Raw genomic sequence first — 24,901 nt, 5'->3', positions numbered from 1 at the left:
CATTATTTAAAAGGTTAAATTCTAACCACAGAACCGATTACCAATATTTGGCTACTAATATAAAATTAAGCCTTAATAAATTAGCTCAGGTACACAATGCCCCAAGTTGTTGGACTGATTTCCTATTACTTCCTCGAGTCTTGATATTATAGGCATGCAACAGAATCCTTTTTCATAGAATCTATCATATATATAATATTACAAAGTACATCAACAAATGCAGAAATAAGTCTTAATCAACATAATTCTTTATTTCATACTCAAAATTATCTTTTAGTGATACACACCATTCATTTGTAACAGATTTAGCAAAAGTAATTTCATTAAATATGGTACTTCGAGACTCCTCTTTAAATCCTAGTTTAGTAAACATATTTATACTTCTCTCATTTGACCATGAAATTTTTGCTTCATATTTTTTTAATTCAATAAAATCAATGCCATATATTAACATCAGTATAACAGCTTCCCAGCCAAACTTTTTACCTCTAGCAGTTTCTTCTGCAATCATTATTTCAATTTCTCCTAGAGCAAGATCCTTGACAAAAATATTTGTATCGCCTATCATGGCATCTAAAGAAACAACAATATTATATATTATTCAACAAAATTGAGAATGAATAAAATATACTACCGCAATCATACCTATCTCATTATTGTCCACTTCATATTTTTGCTTATCAAGTATTATAAAAGTGCATTCTGAAAAAGAAGTACATTAATTATGACTCTTGGAGGTAACGGTGCTTCAACATATTCATTAATGTTGATATATACAAACTGTCTTTATCTTCTTGCCATAAGTTTTGCATATCATATTCTTGTTCTAATGTAAGTGGTTCAGATGCAGTTAATAATTGTAATTCCTCAGATTTCATCCATTCGTGATACCTTTAAATGTGGTTTCACATTAGAAACTTTGTCATATTAGGAATAAAGTTAATACACTAACTCTTTAACGTATTTGTATGAGAAGAGTAAAACGTACTTTGGTACATGTTTCTTAGTATATGGTACTAAAATAATGTTTTGACTAACAATTTTAGTTTTACTATTAATTTTCATTATTGACAGGATATTTCTTTGGAAATAGACTTCAATTGCTTCGAATCAGAATAATGAAAATAAAACGACTTGCTTGTCCACAGCTGTCAGCACTCAGCAACAAATAACAATGTCTAAAGACTAAAACTATCAATGACCGTCAAAATCCAAACTGTCAAAAGACATGTAACCTTACCCTACATCGAATTATTAATGTATTTATTTTCTTATTGCGGTAACTCTAATAAAGTAACAACTAGGGCTCCTTAGGGCTTAGTCCTATGAATAATTACTAACTGTAAATAAACTTACGAGAGGAAAATTTATTGGCACTGTTGGAAGGTACAGATTACAAGTAGATTCATACTTTCTACTACACAAATCAGTGATTTCGTATAGCTATAACGTTTGGTTAGCGAAGATTCGTTAAGGGAAACTGTGATTAACATTTGGGTTTCTAAATTTAATGTATTCTATTGATGCGTAAATACAAGTAGAATCTCGAGGTATGTTTTCCAAACGATTTTTTTAAATATTTAAACCCAGTTTATTTTAGGATTGTGAATTAAATCCTTATATTTTACAAAAATAAATTAGTCCAATTTAATATTTTCTTCATACATCTATGCAGAAAAACCAAAAATCTCTTTTCAATGTGTGGAAGACTCGACACATGATGTATGTCTATAACAAAGCTGCTAGCACTTTCAAAGGTGGTGGCTGTTGTTAATATCACTCTTTATCATAAAAGGCACAGCGTTTTAATGTCACTTCCCAGACATTTTATTTCACATTTGTTTCAAACCATTAATTCTCCCACATTTATTTTTTGTCATTCAAATATTTATCTAAAATATTCAATCCTGATCTTGCTAACTCCAACCACTGAGCTTGCAATTGTAATGCAGTATCACGTTGTCGAAGCTCAACATCCCTCTGACGAATTCTTTCTTTTTCCAACTCTGCATACAACTTCTCTTTCTCTAACTCAACATACATCCTATCTCTCTCTCTGGTTTCCTCCCTTGGTGAAGGTTCACGTCTTGCTAAATAATCATCTTCATCATCATCATCTCTGTCATCCATCTTTCTTTTTTGTTGAAGGTATGGTTGAGGAGAGTCAGGAGGAGATGATGACTTTGGCGAAGATTTAATTCTTAGAGGTGACATGGTGGACATTGGTAGTATTGATTCTTCATCTTTATCTTTACTGGACTCAGAATTATTCCAATCTGCACTATCTGTAACTACAAAAATTGATTAGAATATAGAACAATTTTCCTTAGAAACAAATTAAGTAAAAGTTAGATTAAGGCTAAAGCAAGTAAAACATTTGTTTATTTTATGTACTTAAAAAGCAATGTACAAAATATGATAATATATAATTATTACCCTTATAACAAAATACATATTCCTCAACTTACCGAGGGCTGTTGTAGTTGGAATTAGTATTAAATTCTCAAAAGTAGGATTAATATTCTTTTCTTCCACTTCTATTGTGCAATCCGCCTGAAACATTATTGAATTTATCATATAAGGGAAAATATAATGCAGTTCCATGTAATTGGAAACAACTTTTTACTTACACTGCCAAAGCTTTCATTTGCGGATCCAATAGTTGTTAAGATACCAGTAATTGCAAGAGCTCTTTGCTCTAAATCCGTAAGACATTTGCTTGTGGTCGGTCTACCACCCCTGCCTTGCAAAGAGTGAGTTATTTTAGCTAATTTTCTTTTAGTATTATTTTTAAAGTCACTCCAGACCTTAAACCAAGTAAAAAAAATTACAAAAGTTTATACAACCATAAACGAAAGACCTAAAAGAAACTTACCTTTCGCCATTTTTCTTCACTACGAGCTTCACGAGTTCCTTGACTATTGAGCATATCAGTTAATTCTTGCCACTTTTTCATTGTCCACAGTCGACCACTTGGTGAATTTTGACACTTCGATAAATCCCCGTTTCTATAAGTAATATATTATTAGTATAAAGAATTTTTAAAACTGTACATTATAAATTTTAACTTACTTTTCCATGAACTCTACCATAATCGAAAACTGGGTATAACTCGTTCTTAAACTAGACATCTTAAAAAAAAATATATTTTATATTAATAGATAAACTCCAGAAAACTACACGAGATGTGGAAAGTTATAAACTATTCTAACAATGCAAAATCAAAATGGCCGCCTGTAGAAATAGAAAAGCTTAAAAAACGAGAACGAGAAACTTAAGTTGCTTATTTAAGTGCAAGACTTTCATTTTTAGATTATTTTTAACCGAAGTGTCTAATATCGGATTACATTTATATTATTTAAGAGCTAATTTATAATTCTAGATGCGCCTCGTAACTGTATCGACCAAAGAATATACTACTCTAACCGTGATATCGACTTCGTTTTCGCCAGACGTCAGCAGTATTCGTTTACTGTCTTTACGTCAGACTTGCCCGACGTTCGACTCTCGATCTTGCGTCTAAACGAAATACGAACAACCTAGCATCATGAATAGAACGCAACCTCGCACCATGACAATGACAAGATTCATAGATAATGTATACTATATTATCAGTGAAATAATATATTTATTAGAATCGACTAGTTTTCTAGTTTATTCAACGTTATCCACGTTGTTGCTACTTACTTGTACTTCTTATGACTGACTGGCCTAAGTCTAGAAGCTGCATATATCCTTTCCGGCAGGAATAACTTTAACGTTTCAGAACATACGTCACCGATAGATTTTGCAGCCGTAGAATTAAAGTATCGATACAGGTGTTTCTATAAGTTTGGTATACTTAAGATGACTATCTGTCGAACTTAAAATTACGTTAATAGAGATAGTTTGGAGGTCACACGAATTCACAAACTTAATCAATTAGTCTACTAGTTTTCTAGTCTGTGACTAGATGTGCGCCGTATTTAATGTACGTATATATAATAGCTACGTATTTACGGTTTCAAGTTATTTATGACATTAATCTTTTAAAAACTTTTCTAATTTGAAACTGAATTTTAAGGGATATAATTTTACAGTGTAGGTTGGCAATAAACATTAATGCAAATTTAGGCCTTGCGTAAAAATAAACAAAGAAAATGCCTTATAACAAATTTTGAGAACTACTGATTATAACTTGCAAATGTTTTTGACTTTATATCTTTTACAGATAACAGATTAATGTTACGATAACGTAGAGCGACTTATACCAGGAAATGAGGTCAATACAATAAAGCAAATTATGAAAATAGTCTAAAAGGTAATTGTAGGCAATCTATATTATTTTACATAATGGCAAAACGTAAACATAACGTTATAATTTCTTTTCAGCCACAATGAATCAATATCAAACTGAAAGGCGGCTCTGCTGGTGCTATGGGCTTTTGGCTTTAGTATTAGCCGTGTCAGTGATATGCACAGCCATCCCTTACAACCACTGGAGAGCTACACTAGATGTGTGTCCTGGGAGTTGGTTAGAATACAATAATTGTGGTTGTATTTTCTTTGGAGCAAGCTCATCACAATACTTCACTGGCGGTCACAACTCTTATTGTTTATATGCAATTTTTGCTCCATTGCCCATATTAGTGTATGCCCTGGTGATGGCATTTTTTCACATGTATAGAGTTTGTATTAATAATGTTGGCCTCTATGAAGGAGACAAGTCTACTGCTATGGAAGAAATGTAAGTAATTTCAAACTATTTATTATTATTATTTATTATTATTCATGATTATTATTGACACTATAAAATGTGGATTACTTGTATATATCTTTAATATGGGCGAAGTTAATAGTTTCCAGTGAAATAATAATTGAATTGCAATGGAAAATTAAATTACTTCTCTTAAAATATACATAATGAAATATATATATAGATCTGCCCTATTGAGTTGTTTTAGGTATCAAAACATTTTTATGTGGCCATTGTTCTACATTATTTATAAATTTGTTTTACAGAGAAGGTGAAACAATTGTTGTAACAGCTCGTACTAGAGTGTCACAGAGTGTTGATGGTGTAATATATTGCTGGATACCTACATCAAGTGTTGCCGCTGTATTTGCATTGTACAATCTAATTCATGCAGCCATTATGACTGACGGCTTCTATAAGACATGTCAACAATACAGAGGATACCTTGTTAGGGTAATGGAAATTATAATTCTAAAAACTGAAAACTCATTGTAGCATCACTTTGTTAAACTCACTAAAACATGGAAATAACTTGCCTTAGGTTGGCTTGCCTTGTCCATATGTAGTGTGGCCAAATTAATATTGCTCTATATAAATTGTGATTCAACATACAACTAACGTCCCCATTTAATTCCCAATTTAATAATATAAAGTTTTTATTGCTACACAAATATCCAAACCCAAACGTTTTTATTGGAGTTTACTGCTTAAGAAACGATTTGAGTTATAAGGCCCGATACGGAAATTTTATGAGGAGTAAAATCAAGTATAACACGAAAAGTTGAGGCGTTACATAGAAAGAGACAAACATATATATCTGTAGGATTGAACGTGTAAAATAATGATTCCATCTCATTCTCTCTCTAAAATTGGATTTGTATAAATTGAACACAATTATTATTGTTATTATTATTATTTATATTGTTTTGTAACATACTTTATATAATACGCTTTATTGAAGTAATATAAATAATCGGAATAATTACAGATATATGTTTGTTTCTCTTATCATTTTAGCAGATGCGTTCACTTTACCCTTTTTTTCTATTCGATATATATCATAATTATCGTTCATAAGGAGTAAACTCCAATCGTGCGTCGTAGCTGACACACACACAAATTTTTTTATTCGAACACAATTGGATTCATTATATTAAATCAGACTTTGACTTTGGTAATTTTAAGTATAATATAAAAATATTAATCTGCCATTTTGTCAAATTGAGCTTTTATAATTGAAATTTCAGGAGGTTCGTGCATCTGGTGATCAAGCAACCGTGATACATTTCAGACTCGCTTGTCAAGCAATTTTTGACTTTATGGACTATATACAAAAGGATGCTCCAAATAGTCGCCGAGGTGATTACATAAACACTGGTATATCTTTACAAATAGCATTGATAGCTTCATGGCTTGGGGTTACTTTATGGGTGTCGATTTCCATTTATACTGCTATCAGGGCGTATAAGGAACGTGGTGTTTTAACCTGTTGTGGAAATTAAGAAAGAAATTTTTCGTAATCTTGTCGATATGTTATTATTTAAAAAAAACTATTTATATATATTATTACAAGCCATAGATATTGTAACGCAACACATCTTAATTCTAATTACACTAATCATAATACTGCCAATTGCCATTTAGTTCTTAAAACATTGGTTGTTTTTTGTTTACATTTGATATCTCATAGTTTTTAGTAGTTTACATATGTCACAAATTGAACACCAATAAGTTTTTTTTTTTAAATAATTTTAGGCCTGGTAACGAGACCTTTAAGCCAAACAATAAGAATATAACTAAACTATAAAGAATAGAACTATATTCACTATTGAATTGACGCGCGCTTTTTTTACTCTAGTTAGTCTATGAATATAGATCGCAACATCACTTTGGGTTTTTTAATTAACTGTAATACGCCATATCGGAACAATCAATTTGATTGCCTGTGGTCGACTTTTCTCTTCATATTGTGAGATGATTTTTTAATACAATTGCGAACTTTCGATTAGAAATTATGATATCAGAATAAGTATACAATAAAAGACAAGAGACTGAAATGTAATTTTTGTAATTGCGTACATTCCAAGTACATTCAATATCAACGAAGAAACCACCTTTTAGAATAAGCACATATTTTTTGAAATATTTTACAAATACAAGTTTTGTAAAAAAACTTCGTGCCTTTTTGGTATGTTTTGTAGTTCTTTGTGCATGACAATTAAGTGTTTTAATGCACCGCTATTTGTATTACTGTATTATTTATTTAAAAAATATGACATCTATTTATAATCTAAGCTCCTTCAATAACGTGCTATAATTCTGATTTAGCAATAGCTATTATATTATGCTCAATAGAGCATAATATAAAAAAATACCTTAACATTTCTAGTAATTAAAAACAGCTAAACATTCAATAACTAATTGAGGCTTATAGTACGTACAAGCTTTAAATTGTGCCGTCCAGTGTTAAGAGTAATTGTGTACATTTGTTTAAAATATTTTACAAATTAACTTGTTTTCTTATTACAACACCCTCTCCCCCCCAACCTTACCGACTTACAACGACCCCATGAGGTCGCGAAAGGAATAGGCAATTGGCCTGTACGAGCCAAGGCTGTTTATTTTGCTCGCACAGGTTTTCTTAGTTTTATAAGCGTAGCGATGACCTATTATCGGACTTATACCACGAGCGTAGAGAGAAGAGAGTTTCATAAGTATTAGTAATTAATTATTTGACATATATTTTACTATAGACAGGAAACGCACACTGCCTTTAAAATAATTATTAATGAAACGGTTGCAAAAATATATCTGCCGTCTATGAAAGGTGATACAATAAAACAAATAAATTATCAATTCCATTTAATACAACAACGATAGAATATTTTCCGACATACATACTAAATGACAGGTAAACAATAATACAACTTAATAATATTTAGCCAATTTTAAAGCTCATTAAACGTGAAAATTTTTGACATTGACAACTGTCGAACACAACAGTCACTGTCACATTGAAAAGACATTTATTAATTCTACATCATAACACTAATTTTAAGTTCTTTTGTCTCTTTTTGACAAATTGTGATTATGCTTTGTAGAAAAGAAAGGCAAGTACTTCAAAACTTTTACTTTGTCCTTTACTATTGAACTGCGTAATTTATCTGTTAGTAGTCATTAATTCTCATTGAATTACTAAGCTGGATTTTTCAATATTTGTGAGGTTTAAAAAACAATGTTTATTTTTATTCCCGTTATGAGCAACTCGTAGCAAGAATCAAACAAAACGATTAGTAGTTTTAAATACGTTACAAGCGCTCAATTTTTCATTAAAAAATAGCGAGTCATCATACGTTCAGGAGCAGCAGCTGAATAGCTTATAGCCCTCATATTTAGAAAAGAGACTCAGTTGATGGTTTATGGTTTTTTTTTAACTTTTTTATGATACATAATTAGAGATGCATCCGATACCGATCCCGATATATTATCGATACTTTGCGTTTGCCGATATAGTGGCATCGGCGATATTTTAATTGCCTTTTCATATTTCGCGCTTTAAAAACGTAATGTAAACGCGAATCTTGTATGATCTAGTTTGTTTCAATCGAGGCACGGACTATTGGAAATTCCCGCGTTTTATTCAGTTTGTGGTCACCCTCACCCACTTTGGCCCCGAATATTCCATTTCGCTAGACCCTTTAGTTGACTTTTAACTGCTATCGCGCGTAGTATTTTTTTCAATACCAAATTAAATAAAATACAGAATTACAAAAATCTTACCAATTTTAATTATTAACAGTTATTACTCTTAATTTTAATTCAATAATTCATATAAGCGTTGGTATCGGTATCGTATCGATGCATCCCTATACATAAAATATCGCCCAAAATAAATGTACCTCCTAAAACCCTCTCGTCCGGATATCATGATTCCTTCTAAATTTGGTGGGTAACTTGGCAGCACTGCATAGTTATAGCGCCACAGATAAATTACTAAGTAAGTAATCTGTAATATTCACTTGCGTCTATCATAACAACATTATATATTAATGGCACATCATATACATCTAATAATATATTACTATTCTTAGATAATTTAAATTTTAATAGTGTTTAATATAATATTAACACGGCCTTAAAACGAACACTTACATCAGGGCTACTACAAATATGAAAATTTCGTACTACCTAATTACAAGTGACATCAGCGATATTGAAGAACGCCTTATTTTGGTATTCTTACGTTTTCATTGTAATAACTTAGACCGAAATTTATTGAATCAGAGGTTTTTATTATCCACCAATAGAGATGGTACCGTATGGAGAATATATTTATTGGCAAGACGTCTTATAAATCTTGCAAACATATTATTTAGATTTTTAGAAGAGATTCAACAGTGAATAAGTTATCAAACGTATAGTCGTACTCAGAGTAGTTTAGAAGTTAAGAGTTTAAAATGCGTCATATTCATCATAGATCAATATGTAATAATAGTATCTGTAATCATCCTTAATTCATGTTAATTATCGGAAATTAAATCTTAAGTTGTAGAAATACCGGGTATCGAAAGATCGGTACGAAATTTCCATGTTATTTTATACAAAACGTGTAAATTAATAGAAAAACGTAACGCAATAAGAGAGAGTTATGTTCTTCGGATAAAAGAGGTAAAATCAAGACGCCTAGACCCTAAATACCGACACAATTGAGCTGAGTTCAAGGCCGTGATTAAAAAAATATTTTATACCAATCAAATACTATTTCCTGTTTTATATTCAGAGACGAGACTTCGCGGAAAATGTGTAACTTTCATATGTCGTACGGAATCAGACATTGGCATAAGTATCGAATCTTCATCATGAATGTACGTATCTGTGGATAAGTATATTTATATCAAAAATTAAATAATTCGGTTATAGCGAGATTCAAATTTCATTCAATCATTTAAAGATACAAAAAGTCTATCTAAATATAGTATAAATTATTTTTAGAATCATGTAATTATAAAAATAAAATCTTGATTTCAAAAATTCATTAATAGTAACAATTTATAATATATGTGAGGAAGACAAACGTATGTCTGTAGATATTGTAAATGTATAGAAAAATAAATACAGATTAAAATTAGAATGTGTTGAGATTATTTGTGCCGTCATATCGATCGTTAGACGGATATCTTCATAATTTGACAGTTTTTATATAAATTAGGTATTTCATAAATCAGGCTTTAACATTATAGACAGCCGTGTGGAAATAGACCGAAGTAAGCTTCTTTTGTATGATGAATTATGGCGGGGCAGATAAATACAGAGTTCAGATGGGATGATTCAAACAAAAACTAGATTCTTACAACCCTGATCCGAACATTAACCAAATGGCCGTAAGTTAATTGAAATAACATTAACATTGACGATTTAATAATATATAATATGATTAACTGTCCTTTCATTAAATGATAAATTCTAGAACCAGACATTATATTGGGTACAGTATATTTATTTTTAATTAATTTAAATTGTTACGTATTGGATTTAATACGAAATAATTTTAATAATAAAGTTTTAAATAATAAAAATCCATAAATTTGTCGTGCAAAAAGTTTATTTTGACGTTTTAATATATGTATCAAAATGTTTTTTTTTTATTTCAAAATTTATAATCAATTTAGAATAAATGCACTGCATTAAATGTATTAAAATAGTAATTTCTTACCTTTGGGCTTCTATACCAAAATAATCGTTTAGCACTTTGACTTTTAGTGATTTAACTAAAATATTATATTAGCAGACGTGACTAGCTGAAAATCTCGAAATTTTTCATACAAATTCACGTACGTCTCACTTAATACTTTGTCAAAGGTAAACGCATTGCAATGGACACTTACTCTTTTGGCGCCCAGATTTCCTTTACGTTTTGAACAAATTTTAACATTTTCTAACATGACACCCCAAGTTTAACACTCATAGCTGCCAATTTAAAATTACATCTATTGAGATACAACACAGATAGCTTAACAACTGCGACAGGCGTGACCATCTTATGTATTAAATTGTATAGAAAAAAATTGTGATTATTTATATATATATACATAGATAATAATGACAAACTATTATTTGGCAAGTATTTTTTTTACATGTATAAAGGAGAATTTATTATATTATTTACATAACTGGAGTGCTTCATAGCAAGACAATTGATAAAATTATTAGAATCTGTTGAAATGTTACAATATTAGCTCCATCTGTGGCTGCAAATTTGTTTAAAAAAAAAATTGCATAAAAACAATTTATTGAAAAAAATTGCTTTAAATTGAAGTATAGATTCAAAGACACGCCCCTCGCAAAGGTTTTGTCTATGGCTCACCTTTTAATGCTTTGTAAAAAATGCATTATACGAACGTGTTCCTTCGCTGGAATATTTTTAGATGTAATTAATTTTGACACTCCGCTTCCCAATCCAATGGTATCAGAGTACCGAGGTGTTCAACAAATTTCTCATAAGTGCAAGGTTCCATACAATTAGGTACTCTTAGTTCCATTGGAACTTCTATCTTCGTATTGTTGCGATAGAAGAGCTAAAATAATACATTACTTAGTTTTAAGAGAATTACAACCATTTAGTAGTTCATTCACATTAGTCACATGACGCTTACGTCATTTATTCATATCTTTGTAGGTCTGTGCGACATTATTGAAAATATTTTGACAATTGACATAACCGGATATATTGGATCGAAAAAATTATACTGCTATTTAGAAGCTCTGAAGATATTTTATAACATATTATAGTTTTTTGATGCTTTATCAATAATAACAAACTTGCAGATTATTTTTATTGATTTGGCTAATAATTACCTTGACATAAAATTTGTCCTGTTCGACCTCTTCATGCAATTCCACCAAAATGCTTGCACCATACTCTGGCTCTAACATTTCAGTGTAACCCAATGCTCGCATTAATGATACTAGGTTGACGTCATGCCCTGAATATATGTATAGTGCCCGATCAGTGTTTGTGTGCATTACTGCCTCTTGTAGGTGTGATCTTATTTTATTTAAAAGCGGGCCTGGAAGTTCAAGTACTATGTAAAAAAAAATAAGACGACAATGCAGGCAACGCAATCGCGAGCCATCTGGCATTAAGAGTGTCCATGGGCGGCAGTATAAATTAACATCGGATTAGCCTCCTGATCTATTAAATACTTAATGATGTAATAATAATTATAAGATGAAACTTATACAATCAAACATACAATTTAAGTTAAAAATATATTGTATGAAGCTGTAGAAACACATAACTTATAGAAGGCTAAAAATTCTTACCAGTATGTAATCTTTGTAACGATTCATTGTATGATAATAACGCCAAACTTAACATAAATGGTGGTCTCATTTTAGTAGGAAAAACAGTTTTAGTCCACTCCGGAAGTTTCAAGCCTGCTTCATATTGAGCTTGTAATGTACTATAAAAGAAATCTACATCTAAAATACTTCGCATACTTTGATTTGTATGTTTACTTAAATAGTCAAATAACTCTGTGTATTTACTATCAGCATTTCTTTCAGCTAGCAATTCTTGGTACATTCGCTTCCAGGACTTACACGGTTTTGTAGCTGCTACTATCTGTAAATGTTCAAATAAATTTATATAAATCTTAATATAATCTATGGTAAACACCTAGTCTAGGTTAGTTTGTTAGATGTAATTTTTTTTATTAAGCTAATTTATGAAATAACTAATTCAAGGGCTCATCAATCACATAACAGCACAACAACACAACAGCAGCAAAACTAACAAAATCCACTAAGAAATGGTATGCTTCCCTTTGTTGTAAATAAATAAATGGGTGATCCTAAAAATCTAGACCTTAACAATAATTATTTTTCAAAAATAAAAAATAATTTAATAATATTATTCCTTTTAAGGCTACAAGATACATTTACAAACTTACATTATCAAGTTCTCGAGGTAAAGAGTGTACAGGTATGGGCTGCCATAATATCTCAGGATGCCAGATTTGTCTTTCATAAGGAGGATATAATCCTGCTAAGAAGGTGTAAGCACTCATTAAACAACGGGAAGAGTCACTGCTTCTAATATAAACATCTTTCTCTTGATACTCTTCAGGAATGAAATTAGCATAATAACTTCGGTATTTTCTTCCCAGCTCATATAGTTGCAGTTTACCTGCCTATAAGTTGTAAATGATATACAAAAAATATAGTAAACAAGATAAGTGTTAGCCTATTGCTCTGAACATATGTCTATCAATGTGCATAAATGTTTTTTTTTACACAAAGCACAGAAGGCCATTTAGTGACATCTTAATTACAGATCAAAATAATCAAAGAAAAATATGAAATCATAGGCCAAGACCCCTATTGTAAAATCGCTAATTAATATAATTATGCAATGCTTTACATTTCGAGATTAAGAAATTGTCATTTACTTACATTAGTCAAGCTTCCTAGGCCATCTGGCCACTGATAGTTTTTAAAGGGATCACTTTTATATGAACTAACTGGTGCCCTGGCTCCATGCCGAAAAAACTAGAAGAAAGAATTAAGATATATTTTTCTATTTAAATGTTGCAGCACTTTAAAAATGAGAAAATACCTACGATAATAACAAGTCGCAAGGTTTTTGATTCATAGGGTAAGGTCTCACTTAGAACACAGTAACCCATTAAACAACTTAAGACTGCCAGGCCAAGGACAATAACAGCAGTAGTGGTTGACCTCCTTGGTAATGGTTTACATATTTTCTTTTCCTTAAACTGAGGTGATGATGAACGGCGCCAAGTATCATCATTATCGTATTCCATTGTTATTGTAGACAGTATTGTGAAATTATATCCACAATGTGAAAAGGTTTTTTGTAAGTTACAAAAAAAACCTTAAGTGTACTTAGCACATGATCACTGAGAGTTAAACTTTATTTGTCATGAAATTACTACAAGAGTAATAAAAAATGTTACATAATAACAATCAATTAACAACTGCTGAGTATAAATAATATCTTTTATTTATTTTATGAATAAGACAAATCTCAAGGCAAATAGTAAAATTATTATTTAGAAATTTGAACTGTCAAGTGTCAATATTTACTTCACCTTACTTTATTTCAATATTTATTGCTGATAGCTGTCAAATTAGTACAAAGTACCGTTAGGCGCCGAGATTCAACTTTATAGTTATTATACGTAGTTTTACGTCTACTCCACACCTTTTTTTTCGTATTTATATTTATATTAAATTTATCTAAAAACTAAAATATGCCTATTTTTAGTGGACGCTGTTATAGCACCGTTAAATTAATTGGGAAGACGGCTATTATAACAGGGTGTAATACTGGTATTGGTAAAGAAGCAGCTAAAGATTTTTATAAAAGAGGTCAGTATAATATACAATGTTTTTTATGCAATACTTTATCTGCTATCAATGAGAAATAGTGTCCTTCTGGCATATACTTGTGACTTACCAGTATAATGTTTCAAATTTTCAGGGGCTCGGGTAATTATGGCTTGCAGAAACCTTGATAAGGCTGAGGAGGCTAAAAAAGATATTGAAGAAGCCTGTAAAGATTTCAAGGAAACAGGAAAACTAATTGTGCAGCAATGTGATCTTTCCTCTCTGCAGTCAGTGAGAGATTTCTCACAAAAAGTGATTGAAAGCGAACCACAAATAAATATATTAGTGAACAATGCTGGTATAATGATGTGTCCAAAGGGAACAACTGAGGATGGCTTTGAAATGCAGTTTGGAACAAATCACTTGTCTCATTTTTTATTAACAATGTTGTTACTACCAAGAATAATTAACAGTCAACCGGCCCGAATTGTTACAGTATCATCTAAAGCACATATAAGTAAATAGATTCATATTATACAGTAACTAGCCATTTAGATGTCTGCTTTAATGGAGCAATGGGTCATTCACTGATCACCTTGTGATTAACTTGTCGGGTTGTTGTACCACGGATGCCTAATCTATACTATTTCCATTGGGTCTAGTGGAGATAAAGTGTCAACAACCAAAAATTTATACTAGGCAATATTAATGCTATATTCTTTCATCTAGATATAGCTATCATATCAAACTTACTATAGGCTAGACTTTATCATACAGCTAAAAAAATATAAACAATGCAAGCCCTAAATATTATTTATGGTTTTATAAGTTAATTTAATGTTTCAGGATATGATATGGATTTTGAAGATCTGAATTATACAAAAAGAAATTATAACGCTGCTGAGGCATATTCACAAAGTAAATTAGCAAATGTTTTATTTTCAAGGGAGCTCGCATTTAAACTGAAGGTAAAAATAATAGTTAATTTGTCATTGTTTATAGTACATAACGGCATAGGTTTGCTCGCAATTGAACAATAGAAAGACCTAGATTGAAAAATTGATTTTAAAATTGAATTACAATTTACTATAGTTGGTAGAAATAGATTTAAAGGCCTAAATTCTTTGTATTGTTAATATTTTGAGCAGTGTGAGAGCTATTGGCAAAACTGAATAAAGAATTATTTCCTATGAGTAACATTAGCTGGTACGGTGGAGAAAACTGGCATATCTTCTGCCCTTATTATCACCATCAAAAACAACCTGTAAATAAAACAGGTCTGTTACAACTACCATAGAGTTTTTATGATAGGTCAATCAGTGAGTGAGTGACAAAATTAAGAACTTAAACTACTGGTTCAAATTGAATAAAATTTGAACCGGGAAACTTCAGGCCACTAATTTAATCCACAACAAAGTTATGGAAGTTGAAACAGGCCTAAACTGCTTCTGCTTGGTTAGGTCAGGTCAGGGTCAGGTTAAATGCCTGCCAAGTCAAGCACAAAAACATACTGTAGTCATTTTTAGGTGGGTAACTACCAATTAAAAACACCTAAAGACCTTACATTAATTTGAATAGTAATTATTATTTATTGGATGCTTATAATTGTCTATTGTCTTCAGATTGTAATAGTCTGTGAGTAGCATCTTTTACTATGTATATAGTCTATGTGATACATATTATCTTTCTTTCAGGAACATAATATACGGGGTGTTAATACATACAGCCTGCATCCTGGTTTGATAAAAACGGAGTTAGGCAGGCATTTAGACGAGACAATGTTCAGAGGGGCTCGCAGAATTATTGGATTCATTTTGAAGCCATTTTTGAAGACGCCAGAGCTCGGGGCACAGACTACCATATATTGTGCTCTTGATGAAAAATGTGCTGACGAAACTGGACTGTATTATAGGTAAATATTACTTATTTGAGTTTTATTTAGTTCACAAATATGGTCACCCCAATGTCAGAAAAAATAATAATAGCAAAAATGAATCAAATTATGAGGGGCAAAGGGAGAGCAGTGGATCTGTAACAAACATTAGAATATTTACTAAATACCTCATTATTGCTACCACTATAGGAACTGACAACCCTTATAAGGCAAACCTTCCAATTACAAAACAATCAAAAAACATTATTATCTATGAAGTTCATTATTTCCATATATTGTGTCATGTTTGCCCTTTGAAAAAGGTTAGTTTGGTTTAGGTACTGAACACTTGGCCAGCGCAAATTCTTTTCGTATCTTAAACCATACTCACGAGAAACAAGTGCCAATTCGAACACGTAGACCTGTCAGAAGAAAGGTTTTGACGTTCTTCTCGTATTGTGTATTTCCGGGTTTGAGTTCCGATTACAATAATTGTTTTGGCTGCGATTAAGAAACATTAACAGCAGCTTATAGTAGATGACTACGATTTATAATAAATTAAAAGACCTAATAGAATATTATTATTTTCCGTTAAACAGTAAAGTGTTGGCCTAGTGGTTTCAGCATGTGAGACTTAACCCTATCGGTTCGAATCTCGGCCATGCAGTAATGACCTTCCTGTCTATCTGCGCATTTAACACTGCTTTGTAAGGTGAAGGAAACCGGCATACCTTAGAACCAACAATTCGAAGGCGTATGTCAGGCACAGATGGATGATCACCTATCAAAATATTAGAAATGATCACGACACAAATACAAAAATCTGTGGCCTAAAAGGTTGTAATGCCACTGGTTTTGTAGCTTTTATACAAAAGTATAAAAATTAAATCTTGCTAAATATATTGACTTTTTTGGGTGAAAACCTAAAAATTTGCTAAGTAGATTTGTGTTTGCCGTATGTGTCAGGTGTTTAACCTTAATTTTATTCTGTGTATAGAAAGTTAACTAGGTTTCTGTGTCAATTTGCACTATGTTAATTGTCAAAACGATGTCATCGCCCACATCAAGTTGACAGATTTGTTATAACGATTAGAGCAAAACTGATGCCACAGTGCGTCATCTATTGCCGTAAATATTTGCTATAGTCTGGGATAATATAACTGTATTTTTTTTAAAAATAATTTTATGGCCTGGTAACGAAACCTTTAAGCCAAGTCTTATTTACAACTGTATTTATATAATAATAACATAGACAAATATGTCACTAAGATAAATAGTACAAGTTGTACCGTGGGTCCTGTCGCCGAGCGAGTTGCAACTCGCCCATAAATATCATAATGATATTTCTGAAGTAATTCTCGCCCGGGCTCGGCGACGAAGCTTTTTTAGTTCTTTTCCTCTTAGAAGGGGCCTACTCCCCTGATAGCGTGCCTGAATGGCTATATATAAGATATTATATATTAATATTGAATTAAATTTTACAATACATGCTACGAAGGAGACAGCCAAAGGTTTTAAACTAAGTTAATAAAAAAATACAATAAATGTTACGACTAAACAATCCGAATTTGAATAGGCACAAGAATTGAAAAAAAAAAAATAGGTTTCACGGAGTGAGAAATGCTGGCAGCGTCCAACGTGAGACGCGTGTAATCCTTATAAATTGCGTAATGCAGATTCCATGGACTACGTAACATGTGTTACTATGACAACATTTTATACAATAAAAATCAATATTTGTCAACTTGTGCTGATACGCAATTTTAAAATTAAATTATGTAAATTGAATACGATAAAATATAGCACAGTAATAACACAGTTACCCAATAATAATTTTAATATACATTAATATACAAATCTATAAGAATGGACGATAACTGGCAATAAACTTTTACCCGAGCTATGTTGTAACCTAGTTTAGTTAACAATTAAAAGCGTAAACCAAATGTTAGTAGTTATCGCAAACTTGAAGCCAAAATGATAACATTCTCGTTTCCGATAATGTCCAATGACATAAGTGTCATTTAGATTTAAGAAGCCATAAAAGCCAAGTTAGATTTTTGTTAATCCAGCGTCGCAACCCCTAATGTTATCTTAACTAAGCTCATGTTTTAAACAATTAAAGCCAGTTGACACCAAGCTTCAAACAAAGTTTCATTTAAAATATATCTGAACATATCTAGAACAACCACCTCCGAACTTACTTCCGTAATCCAAACAAAAACAACCACGCTTGCACTGTTTTGGAGTCTTCATCACAAAAAAGGTGGACAGTGTGCCTGACTGACGCCGTCTTTTTGGGTCTAAGGCAGGCCGTTTTACTCATAAAGTTTTCCATCACTATACGAGCGAGTGTTCATTGAGAGTGTTCATGGGCGGCGGTATCACTTAGCATCAGGTGAGCCTCCTGCCCGTTTGACACGCGCAGGCTCAAGCCAGTAAGGCGACACAGCTCTTTATTACAGCATTGTGACAGAAAGAGAAGAAATTAGTACTAATAATTTTTAAATTTTCAGCGACTGTGCAGTAGTACAGCCCGATCGAAAGGCGCTCAATGATGAATATGCTAAGAAATTGTGGGAAAAGTCAATTGAGCTGGTGAAACTCAATTTTAATCCTTTTACAGCTGATTCAGTTAACACGAAATAAAGGACAAGAAAGTCTACATGTGTACATCGACTTCTCTAGTACCTAATATTAATATATGTAGATATACATATACTGTTCTAATACTCAACCTTTTGTCTTAGCGAAAGTTATGACTCCGTCCGTCACAATTTTGACGTACGGGAGTTGACATAACGATGGCTCGTTTCTGAAGTCTCGGATATAGAAGTCTCTTAGCGAGACTTCTATATGACAAAGACAATTGTCTATTTTGACATACGGGAGTCGTAGTTGAAACTTGAGGAATATTTATCGGAAACGACTAAATAAATTAGTTTTTAAGCTTACTAATTTAACTAACTTACTAAAACATAAGTATGAATGAACATCTTGCCGTCCGAAATTAATATTAATAAATAAATATTAAAAATAATTTTTATTTAAAATTTATAATATCTGTTATTTGGTGTTGGTGAAATATTAATATTGTTTATGAATTACAGTTTTATGTGTTAATATTTTGTTTTTAAGATTAACATTTTTGTACTGTGTTTACAAATAAAATACTTTTTTTAGTTCTGACTTTTTTTCGACAAAATTACGTCTAATTGGTAACCTTGTCTTGGCCTGCGCCATGGATGTCGAGCTTGACGCGGAGACTGTGGGGCTATACACTCAAAGCCCTCTGTTATTCAAAGGGGTAGTGAGATCCCATCCACTAAAAATAAGTCCGCTCTTGACACACCATTAAGATGGGCCCTCGTGGTTCGCCTGGCATTCCACCCAAGGGAACCATTACTAACATAGGCTATTATTATTTTAAAAAAACTTTTTAAAAGCCCAGCCGTATGGCCGACAGATTTTGGAATATTTTTGGAGCGACAATATATTCAAATATTAAAACTTTTATTAATAATCTTCACAGGCTGAAACGAAGAATGAATTAAAAATAGTTTTCAAAAGACATTAAATAGAAAATTAAGTTTATTAAATGGTTACATTAACTCAATTTAATGTTTTGTCAATATCACTCGTTCTTTAAATAAATGTCATTATGGGTCAGTCATTTAACATACATGACATAATAAAAGTCCTATCATAGACGTTATTTTGTTTAGTTTGCCTTGTCCATACAACGTACTCGTAATTAGTATCTTTTCATTTAACTTAAGAATGCGTCACTTCAGGATCGCTTTATTGTTTACATTGTTATTGAAATACATAATGTTGCCATTGTTTAATTAAAGTCAAGTTTTTTGAGAGCCTAGTAAACTTAATTACTAATTTTGAATCCAGGCAACACTTTAATCAAAAAAAAAACAAACAACATGTTTTCGCGCTCACTTTGATTGTCTATGACCATCCCGATATTAAAATCATTCTAAAAAGTAATCTAGCTACAGAATTAATGTTAATGACACACTAGAGTTTTTTGTATGTAGTGGGTGTTATGTTTTCATAGATGCTCAAGCGACAACTATATATATTACAAAATGATACTAACAATCAAAATATGTAATTAGCTTTCTTAAATGCGTAAGTTTGAACACTGTCTAAACTTTCCGTAATTTCCTAAACCCACTTCTTAGCTGACTTCGCGCGTGATTCTTTATTCTAAACGTCCCATTTGCCGGTTTCTCGCAAAAGAACATAGATGGTTTCAAGCAACTGTTGGTTGATAGAAGCCCACTTCTACGATAACCGCCGCACCTTTCCTCCAACTTCGTGAAGTTTCCTGGACACTTGAAATCCCAGTCGACGGCTTTCTCTTTTAAAGGATCACCTAAGATATAGAAATCGAGAGAAATATTATTGCACTCTTTTAAGAAATTCTTAATTTACAGAAATAGTTACACAGTTTTACCTAAAATTGATTTGTCATATGTTTATTTTTACATTTAATTGGCGACGCATAGATTACAAAATATATTTGTAAATAGTACTCTGTGCGAGTTGCAATGTACAGTTAGCCCTGGAAAAATTGATCTCCTAGACAGCCTTACGATATACGACAAAACTAGCTACATTATATTGTACGAAAGTGGATAAACAATAACACAAACATTAACTTGCATTTCTTACATATTGAAAAGCAAGCAGTCATTCCCTTACACCGTTCTAAGCGAGTTCCTAAACGTGTTCATTATTTGTAGTGGCAGAATTAGAAATCAATTTTCTCATTGCTACCTCAGAATAAAAAAAAAACTGCATGACGGTTTTTTAATGTTTTACAGAAGTCTTTCCCCTCTCGCTTGTCATTTTAGATTCGGTTTAGCAAATTTCCATATTCTAGAGTGAAACAGCTAGTTCGCTGCCGAAATTGCTGGAAATGTATTTCCCTTTTTCCCCTATCAACTTATTCATGTCAGTTCTAGTATTGGTTGGAGGCTGCGAACTGCATGGTTTGTGTTAAAAGCACTTTTGTGTTAATCCGCCACTGATTATTTGCAGGAATCCTCGAAAATGCATTTTGTTTTTAAGCATCGACAATGTGTCGGAAGCCATTTTCGTAAAAAAGTTTTTAATTACTGACGACGTTATCTAGGTCACCCACCCTCCATCATCCATTTAAATGTTACATATTTTAGGAAGCAATATAGATTTACCAAATTTGACCGAAAAGTTAATTAAAAAACAGCTTACCAAGAACAGTCCTATAATGATACCGTTGAAAGATATCACTGAAGCCGAGAAACGCGAAGTCCCCTGGCGTTTTGTGCTGGTCATATTGCTTGAACGTGTCTCTTATGTAGTCTGCCTCTTCCTTTGTGTCAAGAACTGTGAGGTGACCACCTGCGCTGAGGCAGGTGGAATATGCCTCGTACCATGTTTGAGGTTCCAAATGGGTTATATAACACGTGTTGTTGGGGCCTAGTATCCAGCCTGCATTGATTGTTGAATTATAATTAAACCTTTTTGGTTTTCGCCAAAGTCTGGTGCATAAGAATTAAAAAAAAAGTTACTTTAAGTTACTATAGATAAGTATTGATTTCACAAAATTATTTTTTATGATAGGCCAACAGCATCTCTACTACAATCGCCATGATTGGAGGAATCAGCATAGATTGGTTTCAGCATTACGTGTCTCAAGTAAGTAGCATTGACAAAATTGACATGACACGATACTTATTATGACGCCGCTATCGGCTATTTTTTCAAGTTACAAATTCCACATATAATTGAGACCTCACTCTGAAACTTCCAAACCAAAACTTATTTAGATTTGCTGTCAGTGGCATTATTGGAAGTTACAGATTATGGGCTATGTTGCTTCTTCCCTGAGCTCGTTAGGGTGATTCTATAAATGTCAATTCTATCAATTAAATTTTTATATAACCAATAAATCATTGCGCAGAGTTAAGTGTAACTCGTTCCCAGTTATTTTTATAATAGAACATAGTCGTACAGTGGGTAAATTTGTACGACTATGTTTCCTGTTTAGTTTTAATATTACACTTAATAACTGTGTATAACATGTATTTTTGCACGTCTTGCCTATCTTATGTAATTTAATACTTTTTTTTCCTTTACTTACAGTGGTTGAGCGATAAGGCCGCCAGTTGCCCTCCTTTTGATTTAATTATGTTCAATTTTTTTTTTGTTATGTATATGTTATCGGTTATATAAAGCCATGTTGTGTATGTGTATAAATATGTAACTCTGAAAACTCACGCGAATCAAACGTGTCACATTCTGAATAATACATCACTTCCGAAGCTTTAATTTTGCAAGCGAATGGAAGGGCCTCCAAACAAGGATGCACAAAGAGGCGACCATTGCGTCGCATCGCCACACATCTCCCTCCACTGTGTACAGGCTGTTTCAGTTCCCATAGCAAATCGAGAATTGTGTCGTGAAGACCACTACCTATTATATATTTGAATATAACACGACCTTTTCATAAATCAATTAGTGTTATTCTTATTCGACACTTTCGTAACTACCTAGCCTATCAAAGGCGTAGATAATTGGGCTATGAATTGACGTCGGTTTCGATGATATTGATAATTAATAAAATACTGCCTGTATTATAAAAAAACCTGAAATATATTCTATGGGGTTTGATATTGGTAAGTACCTTCATTAACAAACAATGTGTATTATTTAATTGGCGTTTTGCGAGTTTCATTAACAATGCAAGAGAATTGTGGATTATGGATCACTTCACTTCAACTTCACGTTGCCACCCTATATGATTATTAAAGGTAGATTAATTGTTTAATGTTTTGTCTCTTTCATCGGTTTTATTTTGTTATCAGTTAATCAGACTCAGTTAAATTTATTTATGTTCTTGCTATTTCAAGAATGTTAGGCAGTTCGAAAATAACATTTATAGTCTTTATAAATACGCATTAAAATCCGCGGCGTAATTCATAACTTTACATAACTAGGTCACTAGACCATATTAATACTTAGTGTGCCTTGTATGTCTTTATAAAAATGCTATCTATCTTAATAAAACAATGTCGGGTTTGTTCGAACACTTTCACAACAAATGACAAAGGATTGACATATATATAGGTTGTCAAATATTTATACGTGCGTTCAGACGCTGTAAAATTTAACTTTCATAAAATCATAAATTAAATTTAGATAATCTGTAATACAACATTGTTGTCGCCAAATTGCTGACAGTAGTCTTAGTGGGGTGCACAAATGTTGGGACAGACAAGTCAATTTCTTTATAAGGTTTAATGTCAACGTATGAGCAGGTGTTCATAGGTCATTTAAAAATTGAAAAAAAAAATTGAAAATTGGCGCACATTTGGGGTCTGAATCTCTGGGTGGCACGCCTAAAAATACTAGCCCACCGATAACTATGTTAATATATAATATATACTATACCTAATACATTATATAAAATATTAAGAACAATTTTACGAATGGCAAAATATTTAAATAAATACTTTTTGCTTATAAAACTTTTTTATAGTTGCTGACACAGCAAAGATTGTTTCTACACCGCATCATTTATTGGAGTAGTGTTATGCAAGCATTATAAGTGTTGCGCAGACACTTGAATGGTTTTACTTGTTATAATAGCAACACGGTGAAGGACCCCGCCAATTTTTAGGCAGCATTGCACAGAACGATTCATATATATTGTCACGATCATATAAAAAACAGATTTTTTTTCTTTTTATCTGTTTCAAGTCTTACAGACTTCTTATGGACTGCCCAACATAGAATTTTTCAATTTATATAAGTAGCTATACCTTGACTACATTTTACCGCTAAACTAATGTACAAATGGAGCACTTTTGAGCGTTCGACTCTCATCCTTTAGGACGTAGTTTCGAACCCCGGCTGTGCCCCAATGTCAGGATTTCTTTATATGTACGCAATGCGCATTAAACACTCGCTTGTAGAGTCTAGTCCCCTTTGTCAGGGACAGAAGGCTGAACTACTTGCCTATTACAAAAAACAATTTATCACAAACAGATATCTAAGGCCAAAAGGTTAGCGTTGATTTTTTGCCAAATAGTTCTATAAAAAATATTTACGAATAATTTTCATATTAATATTTAACACGGCTACACAGTACCTGATGTAAACAAAACAACTCTTCAGCTTTATAATATTAGTAAAAATGAACTACTGTTATCAGTAACTATACCTTTTATAGTAACGAAAGATCGTTCCGAGTATAAATCATGTATTCCAATATACACTCCTTCATATTTTGTCAGTATCGGAGCTATCAGGAGCGGTATACTATCCGCTTCGTCCAAGGAATGTGGTACGATTAGCTGAGAACCCTCCGCCTCACAACGTATGCGAGCCTGGTACCAATTCACGGCCTCGGTATGGAGTTTGTAGAATACTTTAAATACTTTCTCGTATCTGTAGTCGTCGCGAAATTGTGGCCTTTGCGAATCTAAAAATTAAAACAACCCTGGTCTTGTTTTAAAATTCCTATATACGTATTTTATTTATTATTTAGTTAAAGGCGATTTTCAAGCAATAGTGTATGTACCTATCGTTATATCTAGTTACGCAACTTTCACCATGTGACAGGCGTCGGAAATTGTTGTAGGACTTCATACAAATTAATAATATCGCAATATATCATGTCAAATTACACACATTTTCTATGGCTCTGCTGAATATTATGAAATCAATCCCGATTATTCTACACAAATTATTTAGATAGGCATTGATTAGATTTTAATCACGTTATGCGCTTAATCATTTATTATTCTTACCAATAAAAACAATTTCGTTAAAGATATACAACACTTGAATCGCCCAAGAAAAAATTGTTCTCATTGTAATTCATTATTTTAAAACTACACTGACTCAATCAAAAATTTCACTTACCGTAAAATTTACTC

At 32.1% G+C, this 24,901-nt stretch overlaps 6 protein-coding genes across 15 annotated transcripts; 2 read left to right on the top strand and 4 right to left on the bottom strand.

Annotated features, from left to right (window-relative positions):
• Positions 1-226: 226 nt before the first annotated feature.
• On the bottom strand, positions 227-1,241 carry LOC123717665 (N-acetyltransferase 9). Its single transcript, XM_045673783.1, has 4 exons — positions 989-1,241; positions 782-891; positions 646-702; positions 227-573 (listed from the first exon to the last, which is right to left on the bottom strand). The coding sequence occupies exons 1-4, from the start codon at positions 1,063-1,065 to the stop codon at positions 233-235; spliced, it is 585 nt and encodes a 194-aa protein (XP_045529739.1). The 5' UTR covers positions 1,066-1,241; the 3' UTR covers positions 227-232.
• An 87-nt stretch (positions 1,242-1,328) lies between these two features.
• On the top strand, positions 1,329-6,270 carry LOC123717663. 5 transcript variants are annotated; one of them, XM_045673780.1, is made up of 6 exons: positions 1,365-1,386; positions 2,149-2,225; positions 4,211-4,300; positions 4,372-4,726; positions 5,002-5,188; positions 5,983-6,270. In XM_045673780.1, exons 4-6 carry the CDS (start codon positions 4,377-4,379, stop codon positions 6,235-6,237), a joined length of 792 nt encoding a protein of 263 aa, XP_045529736.1. In that variant the 5' UTR covers positions 1,365-1,386; positions 2,149-2,225; positions 4,211-4,300; positions 4,372-4,376; the 3' UTR covers positions 6,238-6,270. The 5 variants fall into 5 exon arrangements, with proteins under 5 accessions (XP_045529737.1, XP_045529736.1, XP_045529732.1 ...); XM_045673781.1 differs by lacking the exon at positions 2,149-2,225 and having other exon boundaries at positions 1,329-1,386; XM_045673776.1 differs by lacking the exons at positions 1,365-1,386; positions 2,149-2,225 and adding an exon at positions 3,899-3,970.
• LOC123717661 lies at positions 1,624-3,768 on the bottom strand. 5 transcript variants are annotated; one of them, XM_045673773.1, is made up of 6 exons: positions 3,688-3,768; positions 3,073-3,131; positions 2,876-3,008; positions 2,631-2,807; positions 2,469-2,553; positions 1,624-2,291 (listed from the first exon to the last, which is right to left on the bottom strand). In XM_045673773.1, exons 2-6 carry the CDS (start codon positions 3,129-3,131, stop codon positions 1,867-1,869), a joined length of 879 nt encoding a protein of 292 aa, XP_045529729.1. In that variant the 5' UTR covers positions 3,688-3,768; the 3' UTR covers positions 1,624-1,866. The 5 variants fall into 5 exon arrangements, with proteins under 5 accessions (XP_045529729.1, XP_045529727.1, XP_045529728.1 ...); XM_045673771.1 differs by lacking the exon at positions 3,688-3,768 and adding an exon at positions 3,427-3,500; XM_045673772.1 differs by lacking the exon at positions 3,688-3,768 and adding an exon at positions 3,213-3,414.
• Positions 6,271-11,007: 4,737 nt separating the features above from the next.
• Positions 11,008-13,776, bottom strand: LOC123717904 (prostatic acid phosphatase-like). The gene is made up of 6 exons (XM_045674160.1): positions 13,357-13,776; positions 13,190-13,285; positions 12,688-12,927; positions 12,059-12,359; positions 11,591-11,802; positions 11,008-11,310 (listed from the first exon to the last, which is right to left on the bottom strand). Exons 1-6 carry the CDS (start codon positions 13,558-13,560, stop codon positions 11,167-11,169), a joined length of 1,197 nt encoding a protein of 398 aa, XP_045530116.1. The 5' UTR covers positions 13,561-13,776; the 3' UTR covers positions 11,008-11,166.
• Positions 13,777-13,893: 117 nt separating this feature from the next.
• On the top strand, positions 13,894-19,033 carry LOC123717906 (retinol dehydrogenase 13-like). The gene is made up of 5 exons (XM_045674163.1): positions 13,894-14,128; positions 14,241-14,603; positions 14,933-15,054; positions 15,781-15,998; positions 18,476-19,033. The coding sequence occupies exons 1-5, from the start codon at positions 14,011-14,013 to the stop codon at positions 18,606-18,608; spliced, it is 954 nt and encodes a 317-aa protein (XP_045530119.1). The 5' UTR covers positions 13,894-14,010; the 3' UTR covers positions 18,609-19,033.
• A 108-nt stretch (positions 19,034-19,141) lies between these two features.
• On the bottom strand, positions 19,142-24,862 carry LOC123717905. 2 transcript variants are annotated; one of them, XM_045674162.1, is made up of 6 exons: positions 24,773-24,862; positions 24,184-24,444; positions 22,239-22,433; positions 21,210-21,449; positions 20,071-20,349; positions 19,142-19,492 (listed from the first exon to the last, which is right to left on the bottom strand). In XM_045674162.1, the coding sequence occupies exons 1-5, from the start codon at positions 24,834-24,836 to the stop codon at positions 20,120-20,122; spliced, it is 990 nt and encodes a 329-aa protein (XP_045530118.1). In that variant the 5' UTR covers positions 24,837-24,862; the 3' UTR covers positions 19,142-19,492; positions 20,071-20,119. The 2 variants fall into 2 exon arrangements, with proteins under 2 accessions (XP_045530118.1, XP_045530117.1); XM_045674161.1 differs by lacking the exon at positions 19,142-19,492 and having other exon boundaries at positions 19,571-20,349.
• Positions 24,863-24,901: the final 39 nt, after the last annotated feature.

This window comes from Pieris brassicae, chromosome 13, assembly GCF_905147105.1.
Source record: "Pieris brassicae chromosome 13, ilPieBrab1.1, whole genome shotgun sequence".
NCBI classification, from domain to species: Eukaryota; Metazoa; Arthropoda; class Insecta; order Lepidoptera; family Pieridae; genus Pieris; species Pieris brassicae.
Note: the sequence above shows the minus strand (reverse complement) of the source record. Positions and strands in the feature narration are given on the sequence as shown.